Source organism: Panthera uncia, assembly GCF_023721935.1.
Source record: "Panthera uncia isolate 11264 chromosome C1 unlocalized genomic scaffold, Puncia_PCG_1.0 HiC_scaffold_4, whole genome shotgun sequence".
Classification (NCBI taxonomy): domain Eukaryota; kingdom Metazoa; phylum Chordata; class Mammalia; order Carnivora; family Felidae; genus Panthera; species Panthera uncia.
In genome coordinates, this window is record NW_026057585.1 from 70,944,836 (window position 1) to 70,958,313 (window position 13,478).

Below are 13,478 nucleotides of genomic sequence, written 5' to 3' on the forward strand. Positions count from 1 at the left end.
ATCTTGTTTTAATTTTAATATTTGTTATAGCTCATGAGTTTGAATATCTATTCCTACGCTTAACCTTATGGGTTTCTTATTCTGTAAACTCGTTCTAATTCTTTGCCCATTTTCTACTGGGATTGCTGCCTTTTTCTTCTTCGTTTGCAGGAATTCCTTGTATATTCTAAATATCAAACCTAGCAAATTTTATTTTTTTAATTTTATTTTAATTCCAGTATCATTGACAAATACTGAAATTTTCTCCTCCCAGTATATTATCTACATATGAACTTCATCTATCATGTCCTCAATAGCACAAAAATCTCAATGAACATTCTCTGTACACTTGGAACGAATGTGTATTCTGCCATTGGGTAAAATGTTCTATAAATGTCAATTAGGAAAAGGTAGTTCATAGAGTTGCTTAGATCTTCTATATCCTTACAGATTTTTGACTTGTTTTATTAACTACTGAGAGAGGGGTATTAATATATTTGAACATGATTGTGGATTTGTCCCTTTCTCCCTTAGTTTTAACCAGTTTTTGCTTAATGAAGTTTAACACTCTCTGATTATTAGGTACATACATATTTATGTATGTCTTCTTGACAAACTGCTCCTTTTATCATTATGTAATAACCCTCTGTAATCTCTTGTCATATTTTTTGTCATAAGGTGTAATGACTGAAATTAATAGTTATGCCAACTTTCCTATGCTTATTATTTATATAAGATATATTTTCCATATCTTTGACCCTGTTTTTACTTTGAACCTGTTTTTAAATTTAAAATACAGGTCTCTTAGGGGTGCCTGGGTGGCTTGGTTGGTTAAGCATCTGACTTCGGCTCAGGTCATGATCTCGCGATTCGTGGGTTTGAGCCCCGCATCGGGCTCTGTGCTGACAGCTCAGAGCCTGGAGCCTGCTTCTGATTTTGTCTCCCTCTCTCTCTGCCCCTCTAGCTCACACTCTGTGTGTGTGTGTGTGTGTGTGTGTGTGTGTGTGTGTGTGTGTGTGTCAAAAATAAATAAACACTAAAAAACAGATTTAAAATACAGGTCTCCTATATCAGGACATACATCCTGCTTTGTTAACCATTCTGACAATTTCTGCCTTTAGCTGGAGTTTTAATCCATTCCCATTGAAATGTAATTGTTAACACAGTCAGGATTAAGTCAACTGTCTTAAATTTGTTTTCCATTTCTCTCTTCGGTTTTTTTGCTCTTATATTGCTGTTTTCCTGCTTTTGGGGGCGGTTAACTATTTTTTAGTGCTTTTTATTTCTTCATTGGCCTCTCAGATAAATATACCTCTTTGTGTTATTTTTTTTTCCTAGTAGTTGTTCTACCAAGGAGTTCTGCTAAGGAATACACATCCTTAACTTATCAGAGTCTATTTAGAGCCAATATAATACCTCTTCACGTCTGACATTTCCTACCTCTTACTTTACTCTTTCCTCACTTTATACACAACATTCCTACTTCCCACTTCTTCTTTTCACAAATGTAATAACTTTACGACAGGTAAGGTTCCACTTATCTCCCCTCTCCCCATTTCTTGTGCAAGTTTTGTCATATCTTACCTTTACATAAATTCTAAGCCTCATTCTACAGGGTTATTATTTTTGCTTTAAGCAATTAGCTGTCTTTTAAGCAAACGATGAGAAAAAAAGGAATGAGTCTTTTATATTTGCCCCTTATTTACCATTTCCAGCAACCTTCGCTTTTCCCTGTTGATCCAAATGTCCATCTGCTCTCACGTCCTGTTGGCCTGAAGGATATTCTTTAGTGTTTTTTCTGTTAATGCAGCTTTGCTAGCAACAAACTCTCTTAACTGTTATCTGAAAAAAATGTCTTCATTTCATCCTCATTTTTGAAGGATATTTCCAACAGATAAAGGATTCTGGGATGACAGGTGTTTGGTATTTCTCTTTCAGCACTTTGAAGATCTTTCATTGTGTGAACTCTACTGCTTCTGGTGAAAGGTCAGTGGGGTTTCCTACTCCCATAGACAATGTTTCTTTTTCTTTGTCTTCAAGATTTTCACTTTAGATTTCAGACGTTTAACTATCATATGCCTAAACTTTCCCAATATTTATCCTTTTTAGAGTTTGCTGAACTTCTTAGATCTGTAAGTCAACGTTGTTCACCAAATTTAGGAAGCTTTCAGCCGTTATTTCTTAGCATGAACTTTCTGGCATCTGGATGCCAGGGGTAGTAAAGTTCTAATGAGATTTCTCCACTCTGGTAGGGCTGCAACTTCAAAGTCCCTGACTCTTCAGCCACCCACAGACTGCTTGACCTCTACTCCTGTCCTGTACAGCTGTTACCTACGTAGTTAAATTCAGGTGGTTTTGCCCTGCACATACATAGCCCAGTCCACAGCTACCGACTCCTAGGAATTCCTCCCCCAGCCCGGCTTGTGTCTCTCAAAAATTCCCTACTCAGTGATGACCTGCCTCACGGACTCCAACCACTTCAGCTGCCCTACACCCTGATCTCTGCCTCCTCAGCCAAGTGGAGGCACTATGGTCTGTTGAGATTCCAGCTCTGTGGGCAGGGCTGGGAAATTGCCCCCACAAAGAGAACTGCAGAGCTCACCTCATAAGTTTTCCTTTTCTTAGGCACTGAAATTTTATACTGCCTCCTGTCCACTGCTTGGCAAGAGTTGCTTCATTTATACTGTCCAGCTCTGTAACTATTTATAGAGAGACGGCTAGCTTGATACCAGTTATGCCATTATCATAAGAAGCAGAGTGTTACCCTAAGCCACAGGCTAGAAATACCAGCCTCCGTTTCGTTTTTAAGATGGAAAACTAAGAGTGAACATAATTTCCTATGTCTATTAAGCTAAACTTAATCTACCCTTCTCCCAACATCAGATCAAAACTCCAACTTACTTGCCAGATGGTATTCTCCATAGTAATCAGATCAATAATGCATATTTTATGATCTCTCCCGTTATGATCTTTTGTAAAATAAAGGCAAGAACACAGAGGGAATTGCGATATTGATAAATATGGTAACATGAATTTTTAAAGGTCCCATAAGAAATTAATCCTACTCCTCCAAAATATCCACTTTAACTTATGAAATACATATAGATAAAAATTAAAATAATAAAATATGTAAAGTTTCCATGAAAGGGAGCACGGGAATCAGGTCTACCGATAAGAGGCAACAACCCAACTCTCCTATAAGACCTGACCTGAATAAAGCATCAGAGCCAAGAGAAATGTCAGTATTTTGTCTCCATTTTGGAGATGAAGAAACTGAAGTACATCTAACTCACTCCAAGACTGTGTTCATTTGTTCATTAAGTTAAACATATGTACATATATATTTTTATCATCTTACATGTGTGTGTGTATAAACATGCACACACATACATAAAATATGATAATTCTACAGTACTTTACTAAGAGTATTTTTTTAGAGCAGTTAGGTTCACAGAAAATTCAAGGGAAAGTACAAATATTTCCTATTATACCTCCTGCCCCCACACATGTATATCCTCCCCCATTATCAATATCCCTCACCAGAGTGGTACACTTTTAAAACTGATGAACCTATCCTGATACATCATAATTACCTAAAGTCCATAGTTTACATAAGGGTTTATGCCTGGTGTTGCACAGCCTCTGTGTTTGGACAAAAGTACAAAAACATATTCATCATTATGATATCTTATAGATTCACCACCCTAAAAATCCTCTATGCCCTGCTTATACCTACCTCTCCCCACTTCCAACCTCGGCAACCACTAATCTTTTTATTATCGCCATAGTTTTGCCTTTTCCAGAATGTCATATAGTTGGAATCATACGGTGTGTAGCATTTTCAGATTGGCTTCCTTCACTTAGAAATATGCATTTAAGGCTCCCCCATGTCTATTCATGACTTGATAGTTCACTTACGTTTAGCGATTGACAATATTCCATTGTCTGGATCTACCACAGTTTCTCCATTCAACTATTAAAGGACATCTTGGTTGCTTCCAACTTTTGGCCATTATGATGAATATAGCTGCTATAAACATCTGTGTGCAGGGTTTTTTGTGGACAAAAAAACAACCAACTCCTTTGGGTAAATACCAAGGAATGTGACTGCTAGATCACAGAGTAAGAATATGTTTAGTATTATAAGAAACTGCCAAACTGTCTTCCAAAGTGTCTGTACCATCTTGTGTTCCCACCAGCAATGAATGAGGGTTCCTGTTGCTCCACATCCTCGCCAGCATTTGATGTTGTCAGTGTTCTAGGACTTTGACCATTCTAATAGGTACATAGTGGTATCTCAACGTTGTTTTAGTTTGTATATCCCTGATGATGTATGGTGTCTTTTCATCATTTCCCATCTGTATCCCTTCCATGGGGAATTCTTTGCCCTCAAGGATGGAACTGGATATTTCCTTTCTCCCACGTGGAAGGCTAGAGATGACTGGAGCTGGATACTTCCCTTTCCCCAGATCAGTTAGGTTCTGATACTACTCCAACAGGCTGGGCTCTGGTTAACTAGTTTCCCTTGAGGGCAGGTCTTATTAAGAAGAAAAAACTGTCCTGGCATATTTCAAAACGGTTCCTTTCTTCTCATGTGCCAGATGCATGGGAAGACCTTTCCCCAATATCTCCTGTGAGAATCTGGCTGAGCCCCTGGAAATGAATCTCACAATACTGTGGGGGCCCCCTGTGACTGGCTCCTCCTAGAGTTTTTGATTCTCGGACTTGTCCAGAGCCTCCAGCAATTCATCTATTATAATTCAGGTTTTCCTATTCTGGCACTGCTTCCTGTGACAGTTTTTGCATGCCACTCCCTGTATTCACCTGTCTCTCCAATCTCAGAGGCAGCAGTCTGCCCTGTGTCCTCCCCTCTCTTATGGATCCAAAAAGAATTACTGGTTTTTCTGTCTGCTCAGGTTTTTAGGTGTTGTGAGGACAGAGCGGTAACTTCCAAGCTCCTTAACATAAGAAACCAAAAACTGCAAGCTACAGAACTTTTAAAAACAAGTTGATAATGAGACCAATCTTATACTTAAAGCCTTTCAGGTTAAGCACTTGACCCAGGTCCTGGCAAGTTGACCGAGCCTTGGCCACACACGGCTCTAAGCTGCTCAAAACAAAGCAGTGTGCACCTTGCCACAATGTCTTGGGACGGATGAAATCATAAGATTTTCTGTCTAGAAGGGATTCTATGCCCTAACATGGCATTTCATACACACATCTCTTTTAGAACACAACATATAAGGGGCACCTGGGTGGCTAAGTCAGTTGAGCGTCCGACTTCAGCTCAAGTCATCTCACAGTTCATGGGTTCGAGGCCTGCATTGGGCTCACTGCTGTCAGCATAGAGCCTGCTTCAGATTCTCTGTCTCCCTCTCTCTCTCCGCCCCTCCCCTGCTTGCGCGCTCTCTTTCAAAAATAAATAAACTATTTTTTAAAAATAGAGCTGTTATTGTGTCAATAGGCTGAGACCATGAAGGTCTACGTTCATCTTATATCCACTTTACACAGAATAGTACATGGGCCAAAATAGGAATATACTGCTTACTGAATGCATAATTTAATAATAAAAATCTCTAGATTCCCCCCACCACCATGAAGGAGTTCCAATAGATAACCTTGGTAAGTCATAAAAAAGTGTAAAAATTAAGGAAAAATAATGCTAAAGACATTTATTGTTCAAACTTGGAAATACCCCCCCGGATGAAAGACATACAAACTCTTATTGAGCCTCTTTGAAGCCTCAGCTCCTGCATCTGTAAGAGAGGATAATAATAATCAATCTAAACTATGAGGACCAGGGGCACTTGGGTGGCTCAGTCAGTTCAGCGTCTGACTCTTGATTTTGGCTCAGGTCACAGGATTGAGCCCCACATCAGGCACCACACTGAGCATGAAGCCTGCTTAAGATTGTCTCTCTCTTTCTCTCTCTCTCTCTCTCTCTGTCTCTGTCTCTGTCTCTCCGTCTCTCTCTCTCTCTCCCTCAGCCCCTCTGCCCTGCTCACGCTCTCTCCCTGTCTCTAAACAAAAGAAATCAGTGTGCCTGGATGGCTGAGTCGGTTAAGTGTCCGACTTTGGCTCGGGTCACGATCTGATGGTTCACAAACTGGAGCCCCGCATCAGGCTGTCTGCTGTCAGCACAGAGCCTTCTTCAGAAACTCTGTCCCCCTGTCTCTCTGCCCCTCCCCTGCTCATTTTCTCTCAAAAATAAGCATTAAAAAAATAATAATAATAAATTTAATTAAAAAAAACTTTTAATGTTTGTTTATTTTGAGAGAGACAGCATGCGACCAGGGAAGGGGCAGAGAGAGGGAGAGAGCAGGCTCGACATAGGGCTCAATCTCACAAACCGTGAGATCGTGACCTGAGCCAAAATTGAGAGTCAGACACTTAACTGACTCAGCCAGCCAGGAGCCCCCACAAAAAAAAATCTTAATAAACTATGAGGTTCAAATACATTATGAATACAAAGTTCCCATCACAGCACATAGACACTCAGTAAATTACTATTTTCGTTTTATTATTATTAGCAGCAGCAGTAAATTTCACTACACAATGGCCATCTCCTATAGGAGGCTCAATAAACTGACTTTTGTTTCTTGAGTAAAAGACACTTCTCCGCCTTGGTCAGCCATCAGAGTTGGTCATATTACCCTGCTCTCTGATGTTACAGTACAGAAAACAATATGCTACAGTAAGACGGTCTAAAACGACCTATTCAAAGTCAAGTATCTAAAAGGCCTGAGTGTCAGAAGAACAAAAAGATGCAAATAGTGGTTAGTCAGCTGATAATTCACTCCAAGGAAAGCAGACAGCTATTAATAAACTACTGAAGCCTACAGCGCTGGCTCGTGAACACACAGCACCCTGCCACCTCCAAGCCAATAAACTGCTCGCTCGTTTGGAGAACTTCCTTTCTTTCCCTTCCCCTTACTTCCCTTCCTTCTTTCTTCTCCGCCTCCGTCCTGACACTCTGCTATTTCTTCTCTGAGTCCCTCTCCTCTCTTTTTACCAATTAGAATACAGAATTCAATCCTATCCTTAGTCTTAGTATTTATTATACTTTTCAATAAAATAAGGAACATGGGTTTTAAAGACAAACCAGGATTCAGTTCCGGTTCTAATAATTAGCTGTGTAACATTTAATTAAGTCCTTGTTTGCTCAGCTGGAAAACAGGGATAACAGCATCTCCACATGGTTACAGTGAGAAGTAAATTTATTTTAATTTAATTTAACTTCATATAATTTAATATAATTAATAAGTTGTGTAGCCTAACACCTGGCATATGATAGGTCTTCCATAAAGTTAATGTCCTTCTCAACTTCTCTAGGAAAATATTATCTAATTCTTAGTTATGTTGTCTACAGGTCAAGAGTTCTCAACAGAAAAGGAGACCACCATTCCTTGAACATATTTCTATTTTATGGATACAGATGAAATCTATCCATGATGGATATAGAGAATGCTTTTGACTACAGAATTTTGCACTGCACTGATGCAAACACTTGATTCTGGGTAGTCTTCTTGTTTTAAAAAATAAGTTGGGACAGAGAAATTTAAATAAACTCTGGAAAGACAAAGTAATTAGTGAAAATTATAAGCTAACCGTTTAAGAGGCACTGAAACATTCCACGTAAAACAAGAAGTTAAGAGGTAACACTGCATTTTAAAAATTGGCTTGAGGGGCGCCTGGGTGGCTCAGTCGGTTGGGTGTTGACTTCGGCTTAGGTCATGATCTTACGGTTCACAAATTCGGGCCCTGCATCAGGCTCTGTGCTGACAGCTCGGAGCCTGGAGCCTGCTTCAGATTCTGTGTCTTCCTCTCTCTCTGCCCCTCCCCTCCTCACACTCTGTTGCTCTCTCTCTCTCTCAAAACTAAATAAACATTAAAAAAAAAATTTTTTTAGTTGGCTTGAAACTGCTTCAGGAGTTTGGGCCATGTAAGAAATAAATGAATTACTTCACAGGAATGGTTCCACTATCAAGGTCTCAATACAATAATAGTAGGCCAATGCCACTTGCCTCTTCCCACTCATTTTAACCTGAGACCCAGAGACTGACTCGACTCTCGAGTGAATTCTACACTGGTAGCCAGTCAATGTTTGTAAAAACAAAACTATTTTAGGGAAGTCACATTAACCAGGAATCAGGACCAGACTACCCAGTGTTTCCTGCACCGAACTCAGCCAGCCATCAGACAAACAGAACCAAAAGGAAAACTACATATGGTCACTGTGTGATACTTCGGGCAACATCCAAGAAGAGAATGTGCACCTGCTGGTGACGCCCAATGCGAGCCCTTTGACCACAAGCCTCAAAACACCACAGCACAGGCCATACTGCATGAGTCGAAACCAAGTCAGGGGGTACAGAGAACTGTGTGGCAAACACTGTGTAACATAGGAGGCCAGGAGTACAAGCCAGAGAAAGGGATTAGGAGGTACTGGGGAGGGTGCGGGGAGGGGAGCCATTATTCTGTTCAGGTACAAGTTCAGTGCCAGCAAGGACAAAATAACTAGGTAGACAAAATTTCTTCAGGGAACATAAAACAAAGACAGTATTAAATTGAAAACTGCAAATTCAAAGAAAAGGTAAAGGTGAACATTTTCAGGACAGAAGAAAACCAGCTGTGATACGGAGCCCCGAGGCAACGAATACAAATGGGAGAGGCAACGCACTTTAGTAATTAAAAAGCACGGCATTCAGAAACCAGAAGTACTGGAAGAGTTTGGGCTTTTATTGCAGAATAGCATGTTTTTACGGAGATCATAAGAGGATATGCCATGGCATGCAGTTTTTGAAAAACATCAAAGATCTCAACCTACAGCCACAAAAATGGGAGGCAATTTCTGAGCCTGAGTCCCAGGAGCGTGCGGTCTCCTCTCACTGCCTGTCTCCGAAGGGTGTGAGGGCACTGCAGCCCAGCGAACACCCCACGTTCCCTGGGGGCAGGCTGGGGTGACCATACTTACTGGGGTCCTCCCACTGGAGTAAATGCAGCTTCCACGCAGAGTAATACAAAAATCCCAGTACCAGAAAAAGGCAGAGGGCTAGCAGCAGATTGCGCACAAATACCAAGAGTCCCATCTTCACATGGTTTACAATTTCCTACATGACCTAAAAGGAAAAAAAAAAAATAATAATCAAAAAAATAATTCAGGTCTTAAAGGATAAAGCAATCATCTTGTTGATATACTCTATCTTAAAATAAGTATTTACAGGAGAATTTCCAAACGAAGAACCACCTGGAGTTACCACTGAGTTCCTGACCTAGCAATCCTCCAAGCTGCCCGTCCTGGCCTTGAGACACAGCTCCACCAGTCACTCAGCATCCAAAGCCAGAACTCAGCAATTGTCCCTGCGTTCCTCCTCTCCCTCCTTCCCAGCACCCAATCAATGACCAAATTGTGGCGATTCCAACCTCCCACGTAAGTCTTGAGTCATGCCCCTTCCCCCCATCACTACCCTAGTCCACACCACCGCTGCATTCCCACAGACGGTTCCCCGCCTCCGAAGTGCGCTCTCCCGGATCCATTCTCACACGGAGGTAGGACTGGTCCGTTATTCTGACGCCACTCTCCTGCTTCAACCCTGCTGAGCTGGCGTTCCACCGACGTGTAACAAAGTACCGCAAACCCGGCAGCTCCAAGCAACACAGATGTGTTGTCTCAGAGCTCCGGGTGCCCAACGTCCCGGTACACTGTGTCTCAACAGGGTCCTCTGCACAGGGTGTCACAGGGCCAAAACCAAGGAGTCGGTCGGTAGGGCTGTGTTCCTTTCTACAGACACCGGAGACGGATCTGCTTCCGAGCTCATTCCAGCTATGGGCTGAACGCAGTTCCCAGCAGCTGTAGGGCTGATGTCCCCATCTCCTGGCCGGATATCAGTCTCTGCTCCACGCGGCCCCCTTCAGCCACGCTGGGTTAGGTCCCTCTCACTCTGAATCTCTCCAACTTCCCCTTCTACCACATCTTGCTTCTGTCCCCAGCCAGAGAAACTTCTTTGCTTCTCAGGCTCATATGATTAGGTCGGGTCCACTTGAAGAATCCAGGATAATCTCCCTGTTTTAAGGTCTGTAGTCTTTAAAAAAAAATTTTTTTTTAATGTTTATTTTTGAGAGAGAAAGAGAGAGATAGAGCATGAGCAGGGGAGGAATAGAGAGAGAGGGAGCCACAGAATCCAAAGCAGGCTCGAGGCTCTGGGCTGTCAGCACAGAGCCCGACGTGGGGCTCAAACTCACGAACCGTGAGATCATGACCTGAGCTGAAGTCGGATGCTTAACTGACTGAGCCACCCAGGCTCCCCAAGGTCTGTAGTCTTAACTGCATTTGCAAAGTCCCTTCTGCCACATGAGGGAACATATTTATGGATACCAGGGATTCAGATGTGGACATCTTTGGGGGGCCATTCTGCCTAACACATCTTTCATTAAATTCTCAATTCCTTGAGAATAAAGGAATTGCTCCTTAGAGTTTAGCAGTTTCTGACTGTACCCCTATTTACTCTCCAACCCATCTCTTGCACTTTCCAACCCTGTCTGTGTCCTTTGCCTTTCTTCTTCCAACTCACTGAACGCAGCCTTGTTTCTTTCCTCAAGGCCTGCCTGGAACATTCTCTGATGATCAGCATTCTCTGATGCTCACCTTAAATGTAACATCAGCCGGGAAGACTTCCTAGGATCACCACCCCCTACCCCACTAAGATATCTTGGCCATGAAATAACATATGAGAAAGAAATTATGTATAAACACTATACATAAAGTGATTAAAAAGTTATCAACTAGAGATTATATAACTGTCCACCTAGAAAAGCCAAGAGAATCAACTGAAAAAACCATCAGAACAAATAAGTAGGTGATAAGATTAATTTACAAAACTCAACAGCTTTTTTTAAGTTTTAATTTAAGTAATCTCTACACTCCACATGGGGCTCGAACTCACAACCCTGAGATTAAGAGTCGCGTGCTCTTTCAACTGAGCCAGCCAGGCACCCCACAAAAATCTTCTTAAAAACTATACCAACAATAACTGATGAGAAGATGTAAGAGGAAGAATTCCATTCATGATGGCAACAAAACCTATAATATATCTAAAAATAAACTTAGGAGGAAATGGGCAAGATTTTCACCAAAGGGCATAAAAGATCTGAATAAATAAAGAAAACACACCAGGCTCCTAAGTGAGAAGTTTCGATATTGGAAATATGTCAGTTCTCTATAAATTCAGTCTGACTCCAGCCAAGATCCATGTTTGTTTGTTTGTTTTAACTTAAATCTAAAGTTAATCCAAAGACTTCATGCCCAAGAAGAGCCAAGAAATTGTTTTTCATGAAAAATAATGAGGATTTGCCTTACCAGATATCAAAACAACTCAAAAAACTAAAAGTAAATAAAATAAAAATACAAATAAAATTAAAAAAAAAAAAAAAAACTCAAAGCTGTAATTCTTAAGATAGATGAGTACTGGCACAGGAAAAGACAAACAGATGAATAGAACAGAGTCTACAAATGAGCTTCCTTAGTAGAGATAGATAAATAGAGATATACACACATACATACATGTATAAATGATTTTACTTTATCTATATATGAATTTATTCTATGATAAGGATATAAATCTTATAAAGAAAAAAAAAACATGATAGGATACATAGCTGTTGATGGGGTTACCTCCAGGAAATAGGATGCAATGTTAGGAAGTACTTTTTCCTTTATATATTTCTAAGTTAAGTTTATTTGTTGTAAGTCACAAGTATTACCTCTACAATTTTTTAACATTAAAAAAACCAAACACCACACTGTAGAAATGTAAAATGGCAGACTCTTTCAGAAGCAATGGGGAAGTAAGTGGCTACTGAAATTTATAACATTCGTGCACCCTGGCCCAGCATTTCTATTTCTGTGACTTCTTCCTAAAGGAACATTCCAACAAATACTTTACAAAATAGGTACATAAATGTCCATTAGCAACACTCATTATAAGAACAAAATACTAGAAAAAAAATTCAAATGTCCATCAACAGGGAACCAAACAAATAAATTATTGTGCATCTACACAATGACATCTATATCAGCTGGGGTCTTGGCAGGAAACAGATGGCACATGCAGAGAATGAACCGAAGGAAATTAATGACAGGATTTTTTATAGCTGTGTGAGTAGAGTGAAAGGAACCAACCACGGGTGGTGAAGCATCCAGGGACTATCAACAGTAGGAAGCTACTCTTGCCCTCAAGGTGAAAGAGCAGGAGACAAAGGGTATCATCGGAAAAGAGAGGCCAGCCATCAGGAAGATCACTACCAAGGGCACAGCGGCTCCTGGAGCCCCAGTAAGGGGTGGGAGGGGTAAGAAATGCTCTGACTTCTCCCACCACTCACCCTCTGATCCCTGTCCATGTCTTTTATCAGCTGATTCCAAGCCAGAGGGCAAAAAAGCCCAGATGATGCTGTTCTTAGATGTCAGTCACCAGCACAGAGGATACAAGGTGGGTGATGGATTGATGAGGGCAAGAGAATGACATGTATAGTATACGATGTACCCATTACACAGAATGAGGCACAGCTGTATGTCCTCACATAGGCAAAACGTCTAGTATACACTGCTAAGTGGAAAAAATCTAGTTGTAGAGTCGTAATATATATGTATGGCCCATATGCTGGTGGTAACAAACAAGGACGACACTGATATTGAAAATTAAGGTTACGTGTTAAGCACATACTTACAAGAATAGGCCCCAAACTAAAAAGTGGGTTTGGAAGGTTGTTTTCTTTTCACAATCTGTTTATTTGTATATTTATGTTTAATTTTAATTTTTATATTTATGCAAATAACAAATGTACAAAGGGGTGCTTGGGTGGCTCAGTTGGTTGAGCGTCTGACTTCAGCTCAGGTCATGATCTCGCAGTCTGTGGGTTCGAGCCCCGCGTCGGGCTCTGTGCTGACAGCGCAGAGCCTGGAGCCTGCTTCAGATTCTGTCTCCCTCTCTCTCTGCCCCTCCCCACTCATGCTCTGTCACTCTCTCTGTCAAAAATAAATAAACGTTAAAACAAAATATAACAAATGTACAAAGTTTTCACATTGAAACAGGAATTAGAGACTTGCAATTCCAGCAACACAAAGGCCTGTATCCCATCCAGGGCTCCCGTTAAAAACAACAACAAATTTAAGGGGTAAGCAGCCTGCCTACAAAGGCAGGTGGCTGTTGGAAAGCTATTCCTTTCAGGGACGCCTGGGTGGCTCAGTCGGTTAAGCGTCCAACTTCGGCTCAGGTCAGGATTTCATGGTTCATGAGTTCGAGCTCCAAGTCAGGCTCTGTGCTGACAGCTCAGAGCCTGGAGCCTGCTTTGGATTCTGTGTCTCCCTCTCTCTCTGCTCCTGCCCCGCTCGCACTCCGTCTCTCTCTCTCTCTCTCAAACATAAACGTTAAAAAACAATTAAAAACAAAACAAAACAAGCCTTGCCTTTCAGAAGGCGGCCGTACCTTCCCCTGCTTTCTGTC

At 41.2% G+C, this 13,478-nt stretch overlaps 1 protein-coding gene across 1 annotated transcript in view; it reads right to left on the reverse strand.

The window, feature by feature from the left end:
• Positions 1-13,478, reverse strand: part of ST3GAL3 (ST3 beta-galactoside alpha-2,3-sialyltransferase 3) — a 191,960-nt gene that overhangs the window by 154,632 nt on the left and 23,850 nt on the right. The window contains exon 2 of the mRNA XM_049617323.1: positions 8,954-9,098. Coding sequence (XP_049473280.1) covers positions 8,954-9,068 — 115 coding nt within the window. The 5' untranslated portion in view covers positions 9,069-9,098. The remainder of the gene's footprint in view (positions 1-8,953; positions 9,099-13,478) is intronic.